The sequence below is a fragment of the Gymnogyps californianus genome, chromosome 12, assembly GCF_018139145.2.
Source record: "Gymnogyps californianus isolate 813 chromosome 12, ASM1813914v2, whole genome shotgun sequence".
In the NCBI taxonomy this organism is placed as follows: domain Eukaryota; kingdom Metazoa; phylum Chordata; class Aves; order Accipitriformes; family Cathartidae; genus Gymnogyps; species Gymnogyps californianus.
In genome coordinates, this window is record NC_059482.1 from 23,513,530 (window position 1) to 23,538,851 (window position 25,322).

Genomic DNA, 25,322 nt, shown 5'->3' on the forward strand with positions numbered 1-25,322 from the left:
GGTTTCGCTCTGCTGGGTAGTTCCCAGCCCAAAGAACACCGTCATCCTTTGTGGCTTGTCCTTCTCCCCGGCCCGACGCGGATCTCTTCTCCCCACCCGCTCTCCAGCAGATCTCGGCGTGGTGGCAGTGCTTTGTCTACGTGGTTTTCTGTGAGCTCCTGAGCCAGGGCTGTAGGAGACCGCTTCAGGTGCGGATAGCGGGGCCAGCAGGAAAGCTAAAGCCAATCCCCACCTCGCTGATACTTCAGCCAAACGCGGTCAAGTTTTAGGAACAAAGGGGAGCGTCCTGCTCTGCTCCACGGCTCTGGAGGCGGTGGCTCCTGTGGTGAAGAGGCCCTGGCAATGTGCCGTCGCAGGACAGCAGGACCGGGGCTGAAGGTGCTGCCTGCTTCGAGCACCAGGAAGCTCACGGTGCGTGTCCTGCCTGCACTGCAGCCGCTTGCTGCCTCACCCGGGGGCTCTCTGGTGATAATCCCGTGCCTGGACCCGACCGAGGTGTGAAAAGGCTCCGCCAGCCTCCTGCCTTTCCCGAACAGCCCGCAGAGCTGGGAGAAGCAAGACGCTGCGGTGCTGGGGCTTACTTAGGGTTTAACAACTCGATCTCCCGCTAATTAAGGGAGCCAGATAGCTGCAATTGCGGGGGGGGCTGCACTGGCAGGCACCTGCAAGAAGGCTTTCATGGGCTTTTCCAGCCCAGGGGGGAGAGGGAGCACCCGCCCCGAGCAGGGCTTAAACCTGCTGCAGGGAAATAACAGCAGCGCAGGAGGACTGGCTTTAACAGTTTATTTAAAATAAGTTTTGTTACAAAACAGGCTTTTTTTTTCTTTTTAAATTATTAAAATACATAGAAACATCTAAACTTACAAAAGGCTAAATTTATTTTTCCCTTTTTTTTTTTTTTTTAAATAGAATATGCTGTGGAAGAGCAAGAGGAGAGGCCTGCGGTGGGAAGGAGCCATCAGTGCATCCAGTCGGTTATTTGCAGCAGGAGGAAGCGGACCCACGGGTGGGTGCTCAGAGGTGCAAGGGGCAGTGCCATCTCCTCCAACCCCCCTGCCAGCCGCTGTCCCAAAATATAAGCCAACAGGCTTTCGGGCTGGAAGTTTGGGGTTTTTTTTGTTTGTTTTCCACTTGTTTTCCATTCCAAGATCATGTAAACAGGGTATAAATATTTCAAACACTTCCATCTCGACCACACTGTGATCTCTCTTGACAAGACAACTGGTAAATAACTTTACAATAGCTTCATTCGAGACCGCTAAATCCACCCTGGTGCCGTGTTAACACGGGCAGCCCCGCGACGGCTCTCTGTGCCGGGGCGGCCGCCGCGGGGCCCTGGCAGCACCGGCACCACGATGACGGGCAGCTCGGCTCATGCACGGCACCGAGGCGCCTTCATGCAAACAACAGGACTTGAGAAACCTACGGGGAAAGGAGCTGCTGGGATTTTTTTCTGGCTTAAAATGGAGGAAGCGCTGCTTTGCAAGACATGGGGCAGCTACCTGGATGAGGTCTTGGGGGAGCCGCGGCCAGGCTGGCCCCGTGGGGGTGGCAGAGACATGTCCAGGGGCTCGCCTGGCTCCGAGCCCCCCCCTCCAGCCAGATACCTCTACTGTCGTAAAAACAAAGCTGGAGAGACAGCGGGAGCACCCAGCAGCTCCCAGCTCTGGCTAAAAACAACCATCCAGCAAAAATAAAAAGTCACAGAGCTGAGCATCTGAGGGGGGCAGATCCCAGTCTGAGATGGGGGTCCAGCTGCTGAGAGACCCCGTCCCCGTGCTGCTCATGGTGAGAGGTGCCGTCACCCTCTGGTCACGGGTCCTGGCAGGCAAGGGGATGGCACCCAAGCCTTCATGTCTTCCAGCAGCCAGCTCCCTGTAGCACCGTGAGGGGCCGGGTCCTGCAGCGGGTTTGGTGCCGGGGCTGGCACTCGTCACACGGGGACCGGCCTCAGCTTCCCTGTGGGGAGACACGCGTGGGTCACACAGGGCAGGGGGCACGGCCATCACTGCCCCAGCCCCATCCGGCGGCATTTCAGCGGGTGCTGTGTTGAGCTGGTACCAGAAGCATCCCCGTGAGCATCCCCGCGAGCGGCACAGCCCGGCACCCCTGCCCTGCCCGGGAAGCGGGGCCGAAGCAGAGCCCTCCACCAGCTCCCGGCCGCAGGCACTCACCTGGCAGCCGCGGCTGCCCCTAATTCAGGCTGAAATCGAAGGGGAGAGAGGTTCAGCCCCGGGGGCACTGCTGCTGCCCTGCAGCATCGCTCCCCCCTGCACACCCCGAGCTGCCCGGCAGCGGCTTCGCACGAGGGTGCTCTTGGGGAAGTGCTAACCAGGCTCCCGATGGCTAATTAGCCATTAGTTAATGAGCTGGTTACAAATCAGGTAGCTCTTCCACACAGGCTTTGCCTGCCAGTGACTGGCTGGGACGAGGCTGGCGGTGGGATCCTCCTCCGACGGAGGGACCCCGGCCGGGCACCCGGGGTGCGGAGCAGGGCTGCGGTGCCCCACCACCCACCTGAGGTCTGGAGCTTCCTGCGGATGGAGGCGGCACGGCCGGAGAGCTGCCCCGGGCTGGGGGATGCGTGGCCCCGGCCGGAGGGTGCTGCGGTCCCCGGCGAGTCACCCTGGGGGGAGATGGGGCACGGCCCCAGGGTCAGCCCATGCCAGTGCCCAGAGGGAAGGAACGGGGATGGGCTCGCGGGCAGATCGTGCCTGCCTGGGTCGCGATGCCCCAATACGCTCTGGGGGTGCCGTGGGGCTGCTGCAAAACAGGGCTTGGAAGAGCCACGGTGGCAGCATCGGCTGGATGCCGCTGCTTGGGGACAGCCTGCGTCCCGCTAGGTGATGGTCCCCAGTGGAGGCGGCTCCAGGGGGGACACCCACCAGCAAACAAACAGCCCTGGGGACCACGCGTGGGGGTAAAACAGGGGGACCCCCTGGGGTGAGGGGGAAGAGGAAGGGCACTGGCGGCCCCTCGGTTACCTCCAGCTGCTCCTGGCTGGGCCAGGACGCCAGCTCAGCCTTGCGGGAGACAGGACCCAGCTCCACGGAGCGAACCCTCTCGGCAAACTTCAGGGAGCACAGCGTCTCGCTGGTGTTTTTCTCGGCGGGGGAGACCTGCGGTCAGGCAGGAGCAGGCAGAAAGTCACCCTGCCGGCTGCCTGCACACCCCCCAGGGCTCCCCCGCCCTGGCAAACACGCTGGTGCCGGGCCGGCGAGATGCTATTATTAACCCGCCGCTCCCAGGATAGCCCCATCCATCCGCGCCCGGGCCAGCGTCTGAGCCAGCCGGATCCCCTGTCACCAACAGCCCCGGCGTGAGGGACAGCCGGGAAAAGTGGCAGCAGGTGGCAGGGACTCGGGGACCCCCGAAGGGGCTCGGTGCCGGCGCAGGCAGCCGGGGGGGGGGTCACAGGGCAGGGACAGAGGAGCTGCCAGAGCATAAACTCCTCCCAGCAAGAGTGGGGACGGGGAGATGCCAACAGGCAAGGACACCGTGCCCATAGGGACGGCATCCATGTGCAGGCAGGGACGGCAGGATTGTGGACCTCCGAGTTCATCCCCCATCCCTCGGCCTCGTCAGGGGCGAGAGACGGGGATAGAGCTGCCCCTGGCGCCGCGGTTGCAGACCAGAGAATGTCCCCATGTGCAAGGCCAGTCCCCTGGTCCCAGCCCCACTCCTGCCTCCAGCATCCCTCCCGCCTGCCCCAGCACCGGGGCGAGTAGGGACCAAAACCCATCCCAAAAACCGCGCTGACCACCGGCCGCAGGGATGCCGATGGGTACCGGGGTGCCCAGCCCCTACCTGCACCATCATGAGGGTCTTGCTGTCGCCGCTGAGCGAGTCCTGCAGCAGGTAGGTCAGCTTGGAGTTGCGGAAGGGCACGTGGCCCTGCCGGGAGCGCAGGGCGTAAATGACGTCGCCCAGCGCCGAGAGGGACTTGTTGATGTGCTGCGCCTCGCGGAGCCGGCTGCCCTCCGCGCCCGACCGCCCGACCCGCTCCGATCCCGCCAGGTCCACCAGGTTCAGCTTCCCTGGGGACACACAGCCAAACCCCACCCGGCTGGCGTCAGCGCCCGGCCCTGCGCACCCTGGGGATGCCGTGGCCCAGACGCCCCGGTGAGGGGCTCGCCGCCTGGCACCCACCTGTGGTGCGGAGCCCAGTGCTGCGGTCGAGGCCGCGGACGGTGACGATGAGGAGGGCGTGGGAGCGGGAGCTGTGCTCGTTCAGGTTGGTGCACTCTGTCGCCCGGTTGACGTGGCCGAACTCGAAGACCTGGGGGAGCCCGGGGAGGTGGGGGGTGAGGCCAGCCTGCCCCGAACCCACCACAACCCCCCCCGTGACCTGGGGACCCCCGGGGCTGCAACCCGAGCGACAGCCGCCCACAAGGTGCCTGGTCCATCAGGGTGATGACTGCTGTCAGGTCTCAGCCTGGGTGATGCACCGAAGGCAGAGGGTGACAGGCAGGGCACTGCGGAGACAGCCGGCTTCCCGCTAATCCCCCGGGAGCCGCTGGGGCCCCACGCTTTTATTTTTAACCCCCTGCAGCTCACCCCATGGGACAGTGACTGTCACATCGCACCCGGGGACCTATTTTGGTCTCTGTTGCTTCCCAGTGCTTCAGAAACGCTCCCAAATCCGGGGGTCAGGCACCAGAGACCTCCCAATTCATCGCGCCCCCGGTGCCACCCTCCTGCTCCCGCCGCCCCCCATCTCCCCGCACCTTGTTGATGTCCTCCACGCTCTGCACCCTGAACTCGGTCAGCCCGGGCACGTAGAGCTGCCCGCTGCCGTCGGGGCACAGCTTGATCTCCAGTTTCTCCTGTGGCTCCTTCCCCAGCAAGTCCCTGGGTAAAGGGGTACCTGTCACCAGCCCCACTCCCGGGGGGGATGACGGGCACCGGCTCCCCTCCAGCACGGCATCCCCGCCGCTGCTCAGGGCTGTGTGCCAAGGCTGCCGGTGCAGCCGTCTCCTCCCGGGGATGCTGCACATCCTATTTATAGACCTTGGCTCTCCGGCTCCCCATGTGCCCGCTCCCAACCAACTCGGACCACGCTCCCAATCCCTGCTTTTCATTGCCATTCCCAGTCCCCATTATCCACACGGATGCGCTCCCAGCCTCCTCCCGGCCCCTCCTGCCGGCGGCTGGGCAGGGGAGGAAAATATTTCTCATGCTCCCAGCTCCCAGTTAGTAATTTCTAAATATAACGTCCGGGGGCGCAGAGGCAGGGAGGAGAGGGGGATGCCCCGGCCGCTGCATCAGGGCCGGGGGAACGTGACCGATGGCAAGGCTACGAGCCTGTATAAGTAACAGAGCTCAAGGGAGAGTGCTTTGAAAGGGCGGCGGGCACCAAAAAAAAAAATAAAATAAATCCTTGCATGGCCAAATCCAGCGGCCAAGGCCCTGGGAACAAGCCGTGCGGCCAAGGCAGGGCTGGTGGGACGGGCAGGAGAGCAGCGTGGGGTGATGCCCACCGATGCCGGCTCCCCAGCAGCTCCGCTCGCCCCACCAGAAAGCTTTTCCCCCCTTCCTCGTACCTGAGTGCCTCGTTGTAAATCTCGGCGGCGCTGACGCTGATGGCGTAGTCCCAGTCGGCTGCCTTGCCCCGCACCTCGGAGAAGAGGAGCTGCAGGGCCCGCTGGTTGATCCCTGGGTTTGCTGCCGTTCCCTGATGGATTGAGGTGAGAAACGGGGGGAAAAACACCCTCTTGCATTTTATTCTGCACTTTTTTTCTGAGCAGGAGCAAAGTCCAGGGCGGTATAGCAGAGGGCTGCACAAACCCCTTGGCAGCAGCAGTGACCATCACTGGTGCACGCCGGGTCCGAGCTGGCCACCAGCCTGGTTAGGGGAGGGTGCCGAGAGTGGGCACCACGGGACGGGAAGCCGAGGAAGGAGAGGGAAGCAAAGCCAGGCAAATTCACCTCCATCGTGTAGGTTTTTCCTGCCCCCGTCTGCCCGTAGGCGAAGATGCAGACGTTGTAGCCGTCGATGCAGGAGGTGACCAGGGCTTGAACCTCCTGAAACACCTGGGGGGGACCGGGGAGCGTCAGGAGAAGGTGGCTGCGTCCCCCCCTCACGCAGCAGCACGGACAGCAGCACCCACCTCCTCCTGGGATGCTTGTGGGGGGAAGACCTTATCCAGCTCGAAGGACACCTGCTTCCCCTTGTGCAGGAGGTGCAGGACGGCGTCATCGTCGGCATCGAAGGTCACCGCGTTGGCCGCATCCGGGCCCTCGCCGTCCTCCTTCGTGATGGGGCGGACTCGCCCGAAAACACGGATGTTTCCTTGGAGCAGGGGGGGATGCAGGGATGGTGTCAGCCCCAGCGCATCCTCCTGCCACCCCCGGTCACCGTCAAACACCGAGCGGCCTGAACGCTGCAGCCCGCTGCCGACCGAAGCATCCCATCACTGACCCGAGCATCTCATGGGGACGCGGAGCACCCAAGCCATGGTGCTGGGGTGCAGCGGGGTGATGCTCCCCTGTCCCTCCTGCCCCCCCTCAGGGACGTGCTATCCCGCGATGGGACCCGCCACCCCCCTCCTGCACCTTTCAGCCGCACCAGCTCGTTGTGACACTTCTTGCGGAGCTGCAGCTCCCGCCGGTACTTGCGCAGCAGCTCCCGGTTGGTGCTGTGCACCTCCTCGATGGCCTGGCCGATCTGGGGGGGGATGGAGACCAGCGGCTCAGTGACCCCCCCGCCCTCCCCCCGCCCAGCATCCCCACCCTGCATCGGGGGGAGCCGGGGTGGTGGTCCCAGGGGGCTCACCTCGGCCCTGGCGCTCCGCAGGGTCTCCTGGAGGAGCAGGGGGAAGTCGCGGACCTGACGCTTCAGGCTGTTGTAGTCGTGGGTGAGGGTGCGCAGCGCCGGCTGCAGCGTCAGCAGGTTGGTCCGGACGCCTGCAGGCACAAAGCGGGGTGAGGGGCAGGTGGCACGACCCCCCCCAGCACCGGCCGGGCGACCCTGCGAGCCCCCCCGCCCCCTCCTCACCCGCCAGGTTTTCATGCACCGCCTTCATCTCCACTTGGGCGCGGGAAAACGCCTCTTCAATGGCGCGGTTCTTCTCCTCCTCCATCGCCTGCATCTCCTCCAGCATCTGCCCGTGGGCTCGCTCCAGCTCGGCCTCGTACATCATGATCTGGGAGAGGAGCAAGGAGCGGGTAACACCGAGCCGGTGACCACCCGCTGCCGCACCGCATCACCCGGCAAGCACCACGCAGGCAGGAACCGTGGTGGAGCCGGGTGGGGTGATTTCTGATTTACACCCGTTGGGCTCGGACCTGAGCTCGGAGCTGAGCCGCCGTCTTTTGGGAGCTCTGCAGCTGCTGCTCCATCTCCTTCAGCACCTGCCTCTGCATCCCCACCTGCTCCTGCAGGTACTGGTTTCGGGACTGGCTCTCGCACAGGGCTTGCTTCGCCTTGGCTGACTCCACCTCCACCGTCTTGATGATGTACTGGGGGAAAAAGCACCCAGAGATGGGGTGTACTGGGGAAGCAGCACCCGAGGGGCCCGGGACGGAGCCGGTGTTGACTCGGGGCGGGTAATTTACAAAATCATGGTGCTGCGCTGACGTGCTGAGGGCAGACGGATGGGTGGCACTTGCAGGGCACCCACTGGGCACCGCTAGGCACCCAGCCCAGCTCCCCTTGCCCAGCCAGGAGAGATGGAGAGCCCCACGGCGCTCACCTTTATCTGCTGGGGCTGGGACTTGAGGCTGGCGATGGTCTCCTGGCTGTCCCGCAGCCGCCGGCTGAGCCGCTCCTCCTCCTCGGCTCTCTCGGCCAGGGAGTCCTTGAGCCGCAGCTCCACCTCGGCCAAGCGGTTTGTCTTCTGCTGCACCTCCAGGTCCAGCTCCGCCAGCTTGGCCCGCATCTCCTCCGCCTCCCGCTGCAGCTGGGACAGCCGCTCCTGCAGCTCGGCGTTCTCCTGGCCCCGAAACAGCACAGCCGAGGCCGCGTCACCCACGGGTGCCCGTCACCCTGCCGCCACCGCCGCCACCGCCGGCAACTCACCTGGAGGTGGGCGCAGTCCCGGCACGGGGCCTGCTGCTGCTGCCGCCGCAGCTCCCGCAGCTCCCCCTCGCACGCCTTCATCTCCTGCCGCAAGCGCTCGTTCTCGGCTGCCAGCAGGTCCCGGTGCTTCTCCGCGTCCGTGCCGCCCTGCCGACGGGAGGGGATGGAAGTCTGATGCACCCTGGGGAGCCCCTGCCTGCTGCACCCCGGGGGGAGCCCCTGCCTGCAGCATCGGGGGTTCCCAGCCTGCTGTATCAGGGGACCCCCCCCCAGCTTACCACGCTCAGGGAGCCCCAGTCTGCTGCTCCCATGGAGCCCCTGCCTGCTGCTCTCAGGGGAGCCCCCAGCCTGCTGCACCCCAGGGAGCCCCCCAGCCCACCGTATGGGGGAGCCCCCAGCCTACTGCACCCAGGGGAGCCCCCGCCTGCCACACTGGGGACCCCCCCCAGCCTGCTGCATCGACGAGCCTCTGCCTGCTGCCCCCGGTCTGCCACACTCAGGGAGCCCCCAGTCTGCAGCATCAGGGGACCCCCCAGCCTGCAGCACCCTAGGAGCCCCAGCCTACCACGTCAGAGAGCCCCCGCTGTACCCAGGGAGCCCCCACTGTGCCCAGGGAGCCCCCACGGGACCCCCAGCCCCCAGAGGGGTTTTCGCTTCCCACCGCAGGGTGACAATGCCGGGGGGCCTTTGCCGGCTGCGCCCCAGGGCCACCAGTCGTGCCATTGCGTTGGACAGAAAATCCCACAAACTTTCGTCCCCCAACGTCTCTCTCTCGGCTCGCGGGGTCTGAACCGCGACCCTGGGGAGGTTTTAATCCTTCCATGCCCTCCCCGCGTGCCCCCTTCCTCCTCGGAGACCCACAGCTCCGGCGTCCCTCAGGGCAAGGCTGGCTCAGCCCGAGCCCGGTGGCAGCTCACCAGCTCCGAGCGCAGCCGGCCGATCTCCTGCGCCTGCTCCAGGAGCTTCGCCTTCAGAGTTTCAACCTGTCAACACAGGCAAGGTTAACCAGGAGGCATCTCAGCAGCTTTCGGAGGAGACCCCGTGGTGCCACCCCGGCCACCAACGTCCAGTCTGGCTCGTACCTTTGTTATGCCTTAATTTTCCACCTCGCTCTGAGCGCCTGATTCACATGAGCTGATTAAAATGAGCGTTAATGAAAGCCTTGCTTCGACCTTGTTCAACCATGGGTATAATTTGTCCATGTTGAGCATTAGCAGAAACCATTATTAAAAAAAAATATAGCATCGTCTTTGGAGAAGGAAAAAAACAAGCCTATCCATAATTGTGTTTAAAGAGCCAGAAGTGCCTCGTCCTGCCCTTGCAACACAGCTTTGCTTTGCCTTCTCTATTTTTCTTTCTAGGAAGGATATCTTGGGAGAAAGATGGAGCAGGAGCAATTCGAGAAGTCCACGTGTCCGAGTCCGATGGGAGGATGCTCCCCAGCCCCCCCTATCCGGGCATCTGCCCGTCCCACGGGAACCAGGCTGCCCTCCCTGCAAAACCAGGCGGATTTCATAAATCCTCTGATTTTTTCTGCAGGGAACTAGTGAGGCTCCCCCAAAAATACGCAGTTATTCAAATTAACGGCGGCAGCGAGCGCTTGCCAAAGCCAGGGGTCTCGTGGGCTGTGTTTTTATGGGGTTTGCCCCCCTGCTCTGTCCCTCGTCCCCGTGCCCAAAAACCGATGGCCACCGGGCATGCATCGCCGTCTCCCCAAAACTTACCCCGGAGAGAGCCGGACCTGGCCACGCGCTTCACCGCCGTCCCCCAAACCCCAGCCCGGCTCCCGGTTTCCCCACGCCGGGAAGCCACCACGCCGCCAAACCCCTCGCCCGGATGCGGCAGGCTATTGCCCCATCCCAATAACGAGCTTTTTCTAAGCAACCGGGCCTCCGCGGACCATAATTTAGGAACTGCTGATTAATAACAAATGCAGATGTGCTGACACGGTGCTCTAATTAATGACGACAAGTTATTAAGCCACGCCCTGGCGGAGACGGCAGCGCGGCGGGCGAGCACCCTCCTGCGCGGCCCCGCGCGCTTGGCACGGCACGGCCGGGGGTTCCGCCGGCCAGCACGGCGCGCTTACGGCCACGAGCCGGGGAAGGCGGCTGCTCCCTGCCGGCGTCGGGAACCCCCCCTCCCTCCGCAGCGGCGCTCCTCCGCTCTGGGTGGGGGGGCCCAACGCTTGAGTGGGAAAATCCCATTTCCATATTCAGCAAGGTAGATTATTAAGGTAGTTTTTAAAGTATTTTTAAAAGAGGGGAGGGACTGAGGAGGCAGAGTCACGGCTTGTTACCGGGAAGCCGCCACCCCAGCCGCACGCGGCCAACGCGCACGCCAGAGCCTGCCCACTGCTCCCCGTGCCAGCGGCGCCTGCAAATGCCGATGCACCTCCATCCCCTACCTGCTCGGGCATCTCCAGCTGCATCCTGCTCTCCGGAGATGAAAGGGACTCCTTGGCAGCCGGATCCGGCTCGAGCCGTGGCCCGGCCATCCCCGAGCTTTGGAAGTTTGGGTCAGCGCTTTGCTCCGGCTGGCGTCGGCTGCGTTTGCTGCCGAACTGGCCGGCGCAGGGCCGGATCCTGCCGGCGCTCACGCTTGTGTCATGCAGAGTATGCCAACCAAATGCAGGACAATTACCTCCACCTTTTTGACACCCGTGGAACAAGCAGAACCTGACTGTAACAGCTTCCACAACAGCCACATGCAAATCCCTTTACGAGCAGCCGGAATTTCAATCTCCCCGAGACGACCCAGGTCCCCGCGCCGAGGATGCGGCCGCACCGGCGCAGGAGATGGTTTTGGGGGGCGGTTCTGGTCACGGCAACCAAAACACTCTCCCCTTCGGCAAACAGCTCTGTGCCTTCACGTTCACTTTCCACCTCCTGACTCTCGAAAGTCACTAAAATTAATCTGCTGGGTCGGTCTAACGAGCTTATCCTGCGGCGGCGGCCCTGGCGCTGGGAGGATGGACGACTGCCACAGGGCTGCAACCCCGATGTCCAAAGCCCTCCCGGCCACGTCACGTCCAAGGAGCCGCGTGCCCTCGCCGGCATTATTGCGGCGTCACCGTAACGTCAGTCGGGGGGCTGTGAGCATCCCGAGGGAGGGGCAGCCAAAGCCGGCGGGATGGCTGCGGTGCTCAGGAGCACCCGGCTCCCAGATCATCCCTACGCACCCGAGCGGAGAGGATGCTCCGTGACAGAGGTCCTACGCTCCTTCCAAGCGTGGCCCTCACTAACTGCAAGCCACGGCGCTCCGGCCAAGCCACAGCCTGAAGCTGGAGACCCCGACGGACCCCCTGTCCCCACCGTACCTGGCCTTGCAGCTGGAGAGAGCGGGAGAGCTCGTCGTTCTCCCGGGCAGCGAGCTTCTCCTGCAGCCCCAGCAGCTCCTCCTGCAGCCGCAGCTTCTCCTCCTGTAGATGCGCCATGGAGGCCATCACCTTCTGGATCACCGGGAAGGGCCGGGCTGCCGGCAGGCTGGCGCGTTTCCCACCGCAGAGCCTCCCGCCTGCAGTGGGAGCAAAGGCGAAGCCGGTCAGGATCTGGCCGCCTTGCTGGTGAACAGAATGTCAGTTATGGGAAGAGTCCCCAGGGGCTGCGGTGGAGATAGGACGGCGGGAAGCGAGACTTGCAGAAGTCCCACGGAGAGCCGTGACGTGCCGGGAGGTGCATCCCGAACGCCACGGTGCCGACCACAGGCCGGCCAGGCTAACGGTGGGGGTCCGGCCGGGTGAGCCCCTGTGGCGGGGCGGGAGCCGAAGGGATCTGCCGATGCCAGTGGAGCACCCCAGGCCGTACCACGGAGCGCCTGCCCACGCCACCGCGCCGTGACCCAGCCCCATCACAGGCCGAGATGCTGCCGCCTCACTCGGATAACAACCGCCTTCACCACGGCGCTCTGATTCATCCCGGCCTCCTTTTTTCTGAATGAGCAGGTGCCGGTGGAAACCAGGATGTGATCATGTTATTAAAGACTGCATCGTTACACACAAATATAATGGAAGCCAAATTAAAATTATATGGGTACCCTGAAAGGCCGTATTGCCTAATCCTTGTGCGTTCGGCTTTCTAACCTTCCTAGCATTATTTTAAACATCGTTTTCTGCGTGTTAATAGAGCCACCGGTGCTGACAGAAGCCAACCTGGCCGTACATCAGAGCCTACCAAATGAAGCCCTAAATAACTTGGTAGTTCCCAAGAAGAAATGAGCTGGCCTGACTCATTCCCAACGTGGGGATGAGGCACCGCGGCGGGCGAACCGGTGGCCAGGATCCCGGCTGCCCGGCGCCCTTCCCTGCCTGCCGTGGATTTCATCCGCTGCCACCAGAAACCTGAGGTTTTAAAGGCAGGAGGTGATGCTGGGAATTGCTTCGCTGCCTGCGGGCAGATGCTGCCTGCTTTATGGGAAACATTCCGAATAGAAGAAACAAGACTTTTTTTGTCTGTGAATCAGACTTTCTACCTTTAAAAGGAGTTAAAGAGCCAGCAGAGCGGGAAAAAATGAAATGCTGGGACCAAACCATGGCTCTGCTGTCGACTGCGTGCCATGGGGCTTATCCGGCAATGTCTGCAGAAGTGATCGCCAGATTTTGTCCTCCTGCCTTGGGCTGGATACCCTGAAAGAGCACCGACGGGCGCCGGCTTTTCTTTCTTTCCGTGCCGAAAGCTCAGCCCAGCTCAGGCGGGGACTGTGCTGTTCCCTTTAAACCCAACACACACAAAACCCACCCCAAAACGCCTGAAGTTAACCGGAACACCAGCTCTCGCCCCTTGGGGAGCGTGCAGGGATACGACAAGATTGCAGGAGGCACCAGGGCTCCTGCGGACACACCGCGCGGCTGCACACACCATCCACGCTAATCCCGGGCTGGGACCGAAGGCTTCTGCAGAGCTGGGTTCAAAGCCACGACACCCGGCTGCCCAACTGCCGGCAGGGGTGATCCCGCACGGATAACGCGCCCTCCTTGCTCCAGCACCTTCCTCCTGCAAGAGCATCCTTGGGAGAGGAGATGCCGGCCGGCCCTGCGTTACATCTACGGCCGGTGGCGACGTGGGGTCTGAGCACGGCAGGCGCGGCACGCTGACCCTCCTGTTTTCCCAAATGCCCGTTTGGAAAGGCGGCCGTTGCCACGGCTCTGCCCCATCACCATTGCCAGGCAAACTCCCTTCCTCCTGCATCCCTGCCCCTTCCCACCAGCCGCCCCGCATCGGGAGCTGCTCGGGGATGCAGCTGGAGACCACGCCGGGAGCGGCTCCCAGGAAGCGCCCCAACAAGCCCGGACAATTTGATCCTGACAGAGAAAGACGGGAAACCACGGGGATTCACCCGCCCCGGTGAAGTCACGCATGCTGCAAGCATTTCCACAAATGCTCCTTAAGAGGGAGGAAAGAGCGGTGGCTTTGCTGGCGCTCACCTGCTCTGTTCATCCGGTTAAATAATTCATCGGTCGCCTGGCGTCACCCGACAGCTGACTGGTGTTTGATTTCTACTGAGACCCGATCCCCCCCTGGTGAGTGCAGCCGCGTGTCTATGTGCACCCCGAAAGAGGAGAGGTCCCCTCGGTACCCGCCGGCAGGTACCGGGCGCCCATCCCATCGCATCCCTCCTCCCCAGCACCCACCGCCGCATCCCAGCTTCCCCCTTACCTGCTTTCTCCAGGTTCATGGTGGAGGCTGCCTGCACCGGTGTGGCAGCTGCCGGCTTGCAGGGGGATGCCGGCGGCTCCTCCGTGGCCAGTGGCGGGGCCCGGTGCCGGCTCTCCTCCCGCCGCTCGCCCGTCGTCTCCCGCAGGGCCTGTGTCCGTGAGAAGAAACAGGATGGAGAGCTGAGATGCATCGAACGTGCACATCACGGTGGACACGGTGCCGGCAGCCGGCATTTCACCGGGCTGGCCAGGAGGAGCGAGCAGGGAGGAGGTCGCAGAGGACAGGACAGCGGGACCTGGGGAAACCCTCCCTCCGAGGGATTTCGGTGTCGGGAAGCTGCCGCAATGAAGTTATCATGTCGCCTTTAGTCCTCCCCATAAACAATTCCTTCCCTCAGCTTGGTCATGCAGTGATACTGAATATTACCTATTTTTCTCTCTATGGCCTTAAAATAAAAGACCCTGGCTTGCAGGCAGGGTTGAATGTGAAGTTGCTCGCTGGTGAGCCATGGCTCAGGTAATGCCATGCCCCGTGGGATGGAGCACAGCTCCAAAAAAACCAGAGAAGAAATCTGGAAGGAGGGAAAGAAATATAGAGAAGGTCCCAAATTTCTGTGTCTATCGTATCTATCACTGGCTTGCAGGGGAGGAAAAAAAAAAGAATCTGTTTTTTTTATCACCATTTAAAAAAGCGCTGCGGTATGGATGCTTTCGGAAAGCTGAGCTGCCGATCAGCCGTGCTCGCAGAATCGCTCCCCGCCCTGCTCAAAAATGCCTTTTCTTATTTATACCTTATCTCAGAGCCCGTGGCATCGCCCCGCAGGCCAGCCATGCCGGGGAAACCCATCTCACCCCGGCAGAGGGGTGAATACTCGGTACACGCCAAATATTTCTGGGAGTAATTTGGAAGGGGGCGGCAGCAGCATCCTCCTGGAGAAGCCGCGTGTCTGCGGTGCCTCTACATTTGAGGCTCCGGGAGGGTTTTGCCAGAGGGAATTCATCAAGGCTGGTGTGAGATAAGAAGGTGTTTTCCTTCTTTTCAAAGAAGGGGAATTTAAATGATTTGCCTGAAGCCCAGACTGAACTGGTGGCGGCAACACCAGTACACGGTGTTCTGACACTGTCCCCCGCCACGGTAGCCTTCCTCCTTCTCCTCCTCCATCCCGCTGGCAAACACCATCTCACGGCACTGCGTTTTCTTATCACCCTTCTGCCTTGAGCTCTCCTGCCTACGTGACCCAGAAGTGACCCAGAAAATGTTATTCTGGGCTGTTCCCCAGCATTTTTCGATGCCTTCCGACTTCCCGGAGATGCTCTTCCCTCACCACCCAGGCAGCAGCTCTGCTCAAGGCACGCAGCGCCGGGGCTGCGGTGACGGGGGGGGGGACCAGCCAGCTCCCACCGCGGGATGGCCCAGCAGGGTGCGGGTTATCCTTCCCCCCACCCCAAAAACGCCCTCCCCACCCGAGCCGCAGCCGGCTCGGCGCTCCTCACCTGGAGAGCCAGGCAGAGCCCGCGGGGCTTTGCAGCGTCCGGCCAGCTCACGCTGAGGATTTTATGGTGAACCAGCGCAGGCAGCAGAGAAACCTGGGGAGAGGCGTCCGCTCCGCTCCCGGTGACGAGCGTGTCCTGCCCGCGGCCTGAGACGGAGCGAAAAGCATCACTGGATCAACCCGAGACCCCAGGACAGACACAGCCTTCGGCCTCACTCAGCAAACCCGCTTCCTCCTCCCCGCTGCGCCGCCGCCACCACACCGGTGCGGCGGAGACGGTGCATGAGTTTTATTAAAAATGTTAATTATGTTAATTAGAAAAATGAGCCCTTCGGGGGCGGAGACTGGGTGCCAACGACTAGTAATGAGAATTCAGGGTGTAGCATCCGTCTGTCCTCTGCAGGACCAGATCCGTCCCCCCACTGGGGACATCCCACCCCTGCCCCTCGCCAAGCCGCTCCGCTTCCCGCCATCCTCTCTCGGAAAAGCTGCCAAAGCTGGCTTGCATCACCGAAACCGGACGGACGGACCCTACCGGCGTCACCCCCCCTCCACAACCCGCCAAACCCGAAAGCAGACAGGGCAGCAGCTCCCTGCCCTTCCAAGCGGCGCAGAAGGAAAACAGCATCTCGAGGAGCTTTTTCCCGTGGCTGCGTCCTCCTCTGCTACGGGAAAAGCGGCTGGCGAGGGCTACATCCCAATGGGAACTGCCTGGGGACCCTGTGCCCCCTCCCCATCTGCCTGCCACAAGCTCTGCCACCACCGCGGGCAGCCAAATGGCTTCTCCGGCAGGCAGGAAAAAAAAAATCAACAACCCACAAATAAAACCCCACTAACGCAGGTTTTTTTTTTTTTCCCTTAAAATCATCCGGAGGCGCTTGGGCCTGAGGTGGAAGCAGCATCTGGAGGGAGATGTGCCCTGATGAAGTCAGTCCATTGCTCTGGACTTCTTCCCAGCCTGTAATTAGCCATAACATTTCGCGCGTGCCGTGAAAATCGAGCGTTTCCAAAGCGCTGGCGGATGCCCGGATAAAAGGCGATGAGTTCCCCATCCCGGCACGGGCGGTGGCAGCCGCCGGGCAGAGGAAGCGCTGAAAAACCCTGTTTTGGGAGGCTTTGATGCCGACCAGCGTTCGGCTGGGCCGGCCCGATATGCCAGGGAAGCGGCAGCGCCCAGATAAGGGGCTGCCAGCACGTGGGGACAGGTGACCACTGAAGCCAACAGCAAAAAAAGCCCCAAATCGGGGGGGTTTTCAGCCTCCCCCTTTGCTGAAATCCATCTGGCACCGCCAGCGAGGGAGGCGGGAAGGGCTGCTTCCCGACGAGCGGCTGCAGGCTGGGGCACGCAGCCGCCTGCCTGCCTGCAAAACAGCTCGGCCGCCGTGGAGCAAAGCCCTTGACTAAACTCACCTACGGGGTCTGCGCGCCGGGGAGAGATAAGGAGCCCTTCCGAGGAGCCGAGGCTGGGGAGAAACGAGGGCCCCGCGTCTTCCCTCCCATCCGTATCGCTCCGTTTTCTTTCTTACACGTTAAATTTTAACCTTTCTCCCTAAGCTTCCCGCTCAGAAGGGCCAGGAGGGAGATGGAGGCAGCCTGCTCACCCCCTCCCGGCTGCCTACCGCTTTGTGCCTGCTTCCGAGTCTCTGTTTCTCAAATCCCGAGCTTCATCCGGAAAGAAATGTGAAAAATGCAGGCTGGCCTGTTCCCGGCCTCTCCTTCCCCAAGCGTGAGCAAGGGCGTGAGCGCGGCAGGCTGAGCCCCAAGGGAAAAGGACGAGCCACCGCGCCGTACTCACCGTCCGGGGCAAGGTCCTTCGTCTTCCAGGCGGCTCTCGCAGAGGGCACGGCTCCCAGATCCCAGGTTTTGCGGGATGTGATCATGGCACGGGGGTCCCGAGCACAGCGACACCTCTACGGATAAGCGCAAGGAAAGACATCTCAGCCTGCCTCAGTTTCCAGCCGTCCAAGCCCAGGGGACCGTGCTGGAGCAAACCGCGACGCAACGCCGTCCCCGATTCCCCAGTCCCGCGGAAAGTTGCATCAATCCCGATTTCACTCCCGGGACCGGGGAGCCGAAAGCCCCGGGCTCCCAGCGGATGTGACATAAACCCTGTCTGTAATTAATTTACTCATTCCTGAAGCCTTTCCAGGCTCCTCCTAACCGGGAGCTGGAGGTTATTTATTTATTAACTCCAGGACCGTGGGCAGCCCAGGGCAGTCCCCTGCCCCGGGCCGGGCAGCCCCGCAGCCCCGCAGCCCCCCGCCCGCAGCCGGGGGGGGGGGGGCACCGCAGCGGAGCGCTGGGACCGGGGGTGCCTCGGCGGGGGAAGGGGACGCGGAGCCCCGGTTGCCGCCGCCCCCCCCCGCCGCGGGGGTCCCTTGTTCTCCCAACCGGCGGCCGTGGTGGCTCCGGCGGCCCCGGGAGGGGGGGGGGGGGCGGCGGCTCCGGGCGGGTGGGGTGATCCCGGGTCCCATGTCCCGGTCCCGCCCCGCGTCCCCCCGATGCCGGTGCCGGTATGCAGAGGCCCGGCAACGCCCCGCCCCACCGGTCCCGGTGCTGGTCCCAATCCCGATCCCGGAGCCGGTGCCGGTCCCGGCGGCGCCGCCCGCTGCAGGCTAACGGGGAACCATACTCTCGCCGCCGCCCCGGGGTGCTCCGTATCGGACGCCCCCAGCCCCCTCAGACAAAGGGAGCCCCGGTCCGGTCCGGTCCGGTCTCCCCCGGCGGTACCGGTGCCGGTGCCGCCCCCGCGGGGCCACTCACCGGGCGCGGGGCGGCGGCGGCGGCGGGGCAGGCGGCAGCAGCCCCGGCCCCATCCCCGGCCCCGCCCTCCCGGGCACTTCGGTAACGGAAACGCCGAGCTCCGCCCCGCTCTCGTTGCCATGGAAACCCTCGGAACCCCCCGACGGGCGGCGGAGGCGGAGGCGGAGGCGGAGGCGGGGCTCCCCTCCCCCCCCCCCCGCACCGGGCGGCGGCGGCGGCGGCGGCGGCCCCGGCGGGCACGGGGCTCCGGGGGGGACCGCCTCGGCCCGGCCCCGGGGAGCTCCCGGTGCGTCCCCGGTGGACCCCCAGCCCCTCTTGCCGGAGCCCTGGGGAGCTCAGGGGAGCCCCGGTGTCCCCCCGGCCCTTCCCAGGGTGTCCCGGTCACCTCGTGCTCCCCTGACCCCCCCTTGTCAGAGCCCTGGGGGGGCTCCCGGTGTGTCCCCGGTACCCCGGGTGTGTGCCTGGCCCTTCCCACCCCGGTCCCGGTGCTCTTCGGGGAGCCCCGGTGTACCCCCATCCTGCCCGTGCACCCCTCCCGGCATGGCTCCTTGGGGTGCTCCTGCCCCTCTCCTCCAGCCCCAAACCCCGGCACGGCTGCGGCTGCGGCACTCTTCCCTGGGGGACGATGGGGACAGAGCCACCAGCACCACCAAGAAGGTGACCGCGATGCCGGTGGCTCACGCGCCGAGGACCAGAGGTGTCAAACCGTGCCCTCGCCCTCCGCCACGTCCCCACCGCTCCCAAACACCGGTGCATCCATCAGCACCGATGCCGACTGGCACCCCAGGCTTGCCGGGGCCCGGGGATCCAGATTTCACCGGGAAAACAACCTGTTTCTAACCCGCAGGCGTGAAGAAAACAGCACAACGTGCCCCGAGATCTCTCCAAAGGCCCTGGTGTCAGAAAGGCAATAAAAAATTCTGCTTTAAATATAATTTATACGCATTTTTAGGGCGTGATTTGTACCTACCTGTCTGTATTGCACATACAATCATTATGTTAATGGCTGGTTTGGGTGACACAAGTTACTCATGACTTGTTCATGGTAATTAACTGGCAGTACTGGATATTTCCCACAACAAAACCTAACTCGGCATCCGTGGCGGCGGCGGGTGCCCCGTGCTGGTGGCTCACGTCCGCGCGCCTGACGTCGGGCTGCCCCGTGGGGCGTAGGGGTCCTGCGTGGGTTCGGGGATGCAGGGGTGGCGGTCCCTTGGGAGACGCCGGTTTGGTGCCGACCCTGCGGGGCTGGGAAGGAGAAGGCTCTGCCCGCCGGCACCAGCGGAGTGTCCTCCCCTCGGGCCGGGGGTCCATCACCTCCCACCCTGCCGCGCTCAGTCACAAGCCTTGCGCTCACTCCTGGCTGGGTTTGGAGCAGGATTCGGCCTTGTCCTCTCATCTCGGCGTCTCCCTCTTGGGCATCCTTAGAGACCCCCCCAGGACACGCCGCCCCATCCCCTGCCACGAGCCAGCCCCATGGATGGGGGGTGATGGAGAATCACCGGCGGGGGACAAGCCGCTCCAGCCACTCGCCCCAGGGAAAGGGGGCTGGGAAGGGTCACCTCCACGTCCCCATGCCCCTGGCGCAGCGCCTCGTCCCTGAGAAGGCGATGCCGCCCTGGCCCGGCAGCTGCCTCCACCTCTGCGCTGCGGCTGCCTTCCCCCCGCAGCCAGCGCAGCAGAAAAAACCCGGCGAAAACCTCCCAGCCTCTGCAAAGCGACGCCTCCCCTTCGCTTCGGCTGAGGTTTATTGGCGTTCCCAGCACAGAGCCCTCGGCGTGGATGTATATGCGTGTGTGTGCCTATAGACACACATATATATGTACATATATGTACCCGTAGAGGCCCTAAGCGGTTGTGCTGGTTTGCATAAATACCCTATTATCTGTGCAGCTCCTTTGGCTGGTTTGGTGATAATATTGACAGACATAAAGTTAATTTCTACTTCCCGGTAGCAACTGTAATGCCATATCATCACTGACTTCATTTACGAGCTGTAAGAGTAAAATAAATGTTTATGTAAATGACTTTAACTGGTAAGTAATTTCCTGGCTTTTGAATGCTTCAGGTTTTTAATGGTATTGCAATTATGCAATGCACGTAAGTTGTATCAATTACATCAAACAAGTCTAAATTAACCAGGCATATGTGTGAATTCCCCAGTTTAGAAAAATGACTTAATGAATAAGCATGGAGCAAAATTGGAGATGCGGAAGGGGGTTTGTGCCAACAGCCATGTTCAAATAGTCACCTGCGAGTGCTGAAAAACCCACCCCTCCGAGCTGCGGGGCTGATTTTCGGTGAGGACGGCGTGGCTTTCCGGCAGCCCCAGCGCACCAGGGACAGGATCCCCAGGGATCCAGAAGTGGGGTTATTTAGGGCTGGATGCGCGCTGGCGGCCAAGCTCCTTTTCCCTTGGCCGCAACGCTGTTTAGCTCGAGGGAGTGCTGTAAATCCCAGGGGATGCCCACTTGCCGCTGGATGGGCTGGGGGGCTGCGGGCAGCAGGGCAGCACAGGCGCCCGCACAGGCAGCGGGTACCCTGCTCGTACCCTCCTCTCCGCAGGGATTCACTTACGCTGGCTGGGATAATCTCAGCCTGGTTCCCCAGCGATGCTCCTGGTCCTCCTTTTCTTGGATGTCACGTCTCCGTGACCTGAGCAAGCACCGGCTGACGACATCGCTGAAGGTATTTTTAGAAACGCCGCTTTGCAGGCAGGCAGAGAAAAGGCAGCAACCGGCAGGGCTGGCCGCCAGCGGCACCCTCCTGCGAGCACCCAGCAGGTAGCGGGAAGGCTCGATATATCGACAACCATCAGCGCTAAAACACAGCTGCCCTCTGCGGATGGCACCGGCCCGCCACGGGGCACGCTGCCGGGGGGACGGTGACCCCGGCGCGGGTTTAGCTCTTTGCTTTTAGCCCAGCCTTTTCCGTAGCCGAAAAGCATCGCCGTTGCGACGCTGTTAAGTCAGGCAGGTTAATTCGCCTTTTACTTGGATGAAGGGAAGCTCCAGCAATCGAAACACATCGCTGAGCAGGGCCTTTTGCATTAGGCGTTTGCTCTGCCCTGAGCAAATATTTAACCCACATCTGTAAAACAGCTAAAAAATCCCCCAAATCCCAGCAAAAATTTCAATCCCCCTCCCCTCCCTTCGAGCAACCCGATAACCTAGTCCAGGAATGCAGGCAGGAGCATACCTGAAGCCTCTTGTATATTGGGATGCTCCCTGTAGAAAATTCCCACCAGAAGCACCAGACATCGTGAGAACGTGTCCCCAGAGCACAATTAATTATAGCGCAGCTCATTATTCTAATTTTGCTCCTCCTCGAGGAGGTGAGGGGATTTCTCGGCATTGCTGAGGCACAGTTTGCCAAGCCAACATGAAACGCTTACCAAAGCAGGAACGAACCCCCTGCATTCCTACATTGCTGTTTCGCGCAAAGATAGGAGTTTTAATTAAGTCTTAGCATGCTCCTGAGAAATTTAATACTCATTTTAAAGTTCACCAACTGAATTAATTCAGCCCGGAGGCTCCGATCCTTGAGATAGGGTTGCGTTGAGCTAGGTGGAGAGCGGGAGCTGGGGAGGGGTGTTGCAAGGATCGCTGCCTAGATCCGAGGCATTGGGATGCTGCCGGCCTTTGGATGGTGGCGGGGGGCTCCGCAGCTGCTCGGCTCAGACCCCTGCCCAAACCCCGTGAGGCGGTTAGGCCAGGTTTGGGCTGCCAGCGTGGTAGGAAGCAGCCCAGGGCGCATGGAGCCGGTCCAGAGCCGAGGAGCCGGCCGGTGCGGCTGGGAGCTGCTGCATGCCACGGCTCGGCTCTGCCTGTGTCCCCCCCATGCAAATCTCTTTTATATCAAGCAAATGACAAAAGCGACACCTTTTTCAACCTGCTGTATTCAGGTAGAGAAAAAACTCTACGAGCCACATATTGCAACCTGCGCGCAGCCTGCACGAAGTGCGGTGCAAGGTGCAGCAGCCATCGGATGGGCAGCTCTTCCGCCCCTCCGAATTTCCTACCTCGGACCGCGTTGCAGAGCCATCTCACCAAAACCTCAGCCTCCGTGTCTCCCTTTTACCTACCTTTTCTCTTCGTCATATTTTTCAGCTGGCTTCAGGTACGACTTGGGGTTGGCTTTAATGCTTGCGCCTCCCCTAAGCAAAGCACCGCCGGGCTCATCCTGTGCCACGCTGGCTGCTGGGGAGCTGGGAGCTGCTCTGCGGGAGGATCGCAGCTCACCTGCTAAGTCTTTAATGTTTCATGGCATTAACCAATACGGGCTCCTGCTTACAAAGCACTTCTTAGAAACCAGGCTAAGAATAAGCAGGAGGCGTCCCGGCCGAGGCTAAAACTGCCCCGTCGGCTGGGGCATGCCCGTGCTGGTTTGAGCGGACCCAGCAAGGGGACAGCTTGATACCAAATAAATTCCATCCAGGACATTTTATCCTGTAAATAAAAATTAAGGCTGTACTGGAAAGATCACTGCATCCCAAAGCAGGAGGTCCTGGAGTTCTTGGTCTGGCAGGAGCCCACCGGCGGTCCCCCGACCAGCGCTTGCGGTGCATCCTTGGGACCCTCCGCTCAGGACCTCAGGTGCTTTCTGCAATTCTTTTTAATTAAAAAAATGTATGAAGATAGAAGCCGCAGGTGGGTAATCGGGATTTTTTTCAGAGTTTTGTTACTTCTGCCACTCATTTTCTTGTTGGAGCCAAGCCCCCGCGGTGCCACCGAGCCCCTTGCCCTGGCTGGGTGACACCGGTAACAGGGTGTGCAAAGACAGGGTTAGGCTTTCCTCTGCACAGGCAAAAGTGATGGGAGCCATCTCCTCTAAAAAATACGTTTAGTTCTCAGTGAAACCATTTCTTTTTAGTACTATCCAAAGTGTGCTTGACTTCGGAGAAGAAACGAAGCAAAAGCAGTGATTCTGAATAATTTAGGGAATAGAGTTTTGGGGCTGATATAAGTGGCCGTGCCGTGCCGAGGGCGCTGGAGGAATGCAGGGCTCACTAATAATACCCAGCTAGTTTAAGCATGGGCACAGGTAAATCGGTAAGAGCCTCTACAGGGAAAAGGAAAATACCCCTGTGGTCATAAAGTAAATGCACCCACGTAAAGGACAATATTGTGACGGCGGGTAATCCACGAGATGGGCTCAGCTGCGTCCCGACTGCAACACAAAAGCTGCACCTCACAGAGAGATGAATATGCAAACGAGGTGGGATATTCTCCGATGGAATTAAATAGCCTTCCCGCAAACCGGCTTTGACTGCCTGATATCGAACTGTCTGCAAAATCCCGCTGTGAGTTCATCCCGGCACGGGTACAGCCGCACTGGTACTGCCGCCACCAGATCCTCCGTGCACTCTGTGTCACCTATAGATTTTAACGTGCCCTAGGGATGTTCAGCGGGCACGGTCAAGCCGCTCTGCTTGTCCCACCATGTCTCAGCGCCAGCGTGTGGGGGATGCTGTGCCACCACCGCTCCGCAGCTTTGACACCAAAAGTCCCTCAGCAAGACAGAAACGTTATCCTCCCGTGTGTTCTTGACACCCCTTATATATAATGGATGTCCCTACGTTCGCACCGGCGACGTGGCTCAGAGCCCCACAGCGGCGGTGCCTGCGCCAGCTCCTGGGTGGGCATCAGCAGAGCCCCTTGGCCACAGCCCGGGGATGCTCCGGCTCAGCCGTGCTCAGGCACCCATTTGCATCCGAGCCCCCCGTTTCCCCGGTGCTGCGGGGATGCTCCCACCGCCTCCCTGTGCTGCCAGGTGATGTCTTCCCCGCTCTTATCTTCCCTGAGCTGGACTGTGCCAGCCTGCCCCGCATTATCGTGGCCTCTCACTTAACGAGGAAAAAGGCTGAGGTCTTTCTAGTTTAACTTACTGAAATGTATTTCATAATGAATTTAATTATTGTGGACCTAACTGGGACCAAATTCTCTTTTTTTTTTTCTTCTAAGGTGTAATTGAGATGGTGAAGAAAACTGCACTCAATTAGTAGGAAGAATTGCCAAAATGATCCGTGACTCTACCTGCCAAAATATTACAGGGAAAACTATTTTTACCTCTTAAAGCTTAACACGCAAATAGATGCACAACTACCGCAGAAACTCATCCTGTTTCAAAACAAAAGCAAAATTTCTTGTTCCCGTGTTGGTGCTTCAAAGACACCATTCCATCGCAGCAGACTACAGAATTGAAAACTGCAAAGTGCCAGGATCTGCCCTCAAAGCAGGTCACCCTGCAAGGGTCTTCTGCTTCTCAGCTAAGCCCGTGGAAGTTGGGGAGACAATCAAAGGAAACGTTAAATTCCGGCCTCCCGCTAAGGTCTAGGGAAACCGGAGCAGCACAGCGATGTGCAAAGCTATTTTAGAAAAGAAAAAACTTTTATGTCTACGCCCAATGAATATTAAACAGCCACACGCTTCGGCTCTGCCGCCTGCGCCCGGCGCTGCGTGAGCAGATTTAATTTGTCTTTATGAAGAGGAGTGGCCCCACACCCATATTTTCATGCATATGCCTTAGAGATGAGCGGGATGTGAAGGGTGAACCCGAGTCCTCTCTGCCAGGACATCCCTTGAGCAATCACTCACAACTGGAAAAACGAGGAGACATTAAGGAAAATCTGGCAGCGCAGGCAGGAGGAGCAGGCAGGGGGGTTTATGCAAGCTGACATGGAATAACTGCCAGCTCGCTGCTTTTTTTTCATGCAAACCTTCCTGAGCTTTCAGGTCTCTTTGGAGATCCTAGAGAGGTGTTGGATGAAAAAATAAGGATGAGATGGAGAAAGAAATGATACACGAGGTGGGACTGAGGCATGGCCAGGGCACTCAGCATCCCAGGCGAGGTGGGACCGGGGCTCTCTGGGGCTCCCACCTCTCTATTCAGCTACCTTCCTCTTCAGCCCACCAGACAAAAAGTGCTGCTTAATTAACCCCTTGGGAAACAGCGGCAGAAGAAACACAGAGCCTGTGTGCAAACATCCGGGCACGTTTCATGAAAACGCCTCCAATCCGCAGGCATTTTGCTGGTTTTCATCCCCAGCCTTTGCTTTTGACGCAGACTCTGCCCTGCTCGCCCCCCAGCCCTACCCCACCGCTCTCACCTGCGGGCCCATCCAGGCCAACCCTGGTCCCGGGCACATTTTTCGGAAGCATCCTCCTCCATGAGCCACTCTCCGCATGGCGCGCACGGGTCGACAGAAATACCTCCCGAGGCCGCGGCGCTCGCCCTCCTCGCCGCGGGCAGGGATGCCGTCCGCAGCCTGCATCCCGCTCCTCTTGCTGCTCCCCTTGCTCCAGCCCTGCGCCGACAGTCCCGCCAGCGCACACAGTGCGTGCATGGCTCAACACGGCCCGGGAAGGGGTGCTGAGCTCCGGATACGGCCCGT

At 61.2% G+C, this 25,322-nt stretch overlaps 1 protein-coding gene across 2 annotated transcripts; it reads right to left on the reverse strand.

The window, feature by feature from the left end:
- Positions 1 to 775: 775 nt before the first annotated feature.
- Positions 776 to 25,274, reverse strand: KIFC3 (kinesin family member C3). Of its 2 annotated transcripts, none has more exons than XM_050903870.1 (21): positions 25,038 to 25,274; positions 16,962 to 17,076; positions 15,169 to 15,313; positions 13,675 to 13,829; positions 11,340 to 11,536; positions 8,938 to 9,003; positions 8,021 to 8,167; positions 7,695 to 7,934; positions 7,288 to 7,461; positions 6,998 to 7,145; positions 6,776 to 6,906; positions 6,556 to 6,667; positions 6,111 to 6,292; positions 5,929 to 6,033; positions 5,544 to 5,674; positions 4,728 to 4,851; positions 4,150 to 4,279; positions 3,808 to 4,037; positions 2,985 to 3,119; positions 2,518 to 2,626; positions 776 to 1,959 (listed from the first exon to the last, which is right to left on the reverse strand). In XM_050903870.1, the coding sequence occupies exons 1-21, from the start codon at positions 25,272 to 25,274 to the stop codon at positions 1,934 to 1,936; spliced, it is 3,039 nt and encodes a 1,012-aa protein (XP_050759827.1). In that variant the 3' UTR covers positions 776 to 1,933. The 2 variants fall into 2 exon arrangements, with proteins under 2 accessions (XP_050759827.1, XP_050759828.1); XM_050903871.1 differs by lacking the exon at positions 25,038 to 25,274 and adding an exon at positions 17,930 to 17,944 and having other exon boundaries at positions 13,675 to 13,822; positions 15,168 to 15,313.
- Positions 25,275 to 25,322: the final 48 nt, after the last annotated feature.

Coding starts and splice junctions, on each gene's coding strand:
- KIFC3 (XM_050903870.1), bottom strand. CDS start 25,274: ATGCACGCACTGTGTGCGCTGGCGGGACTGTCGGCGCAGGGCTGGAGC. Junction 6,907..6,997: donor GGTGCATGAAAACCTGGCGG/GTGAGGAGGGGG, acceptor TTGTGCCTGCAG/GCGTCCGGACCAACCTGCTG. Junction 4,280..4,727: donor GCGTGGAGGACATCAACAAG/GTGCGGGGAGAT, acceptor GGGCTCCCCCAG/GTCTTCGAGTTCGGCCACGT.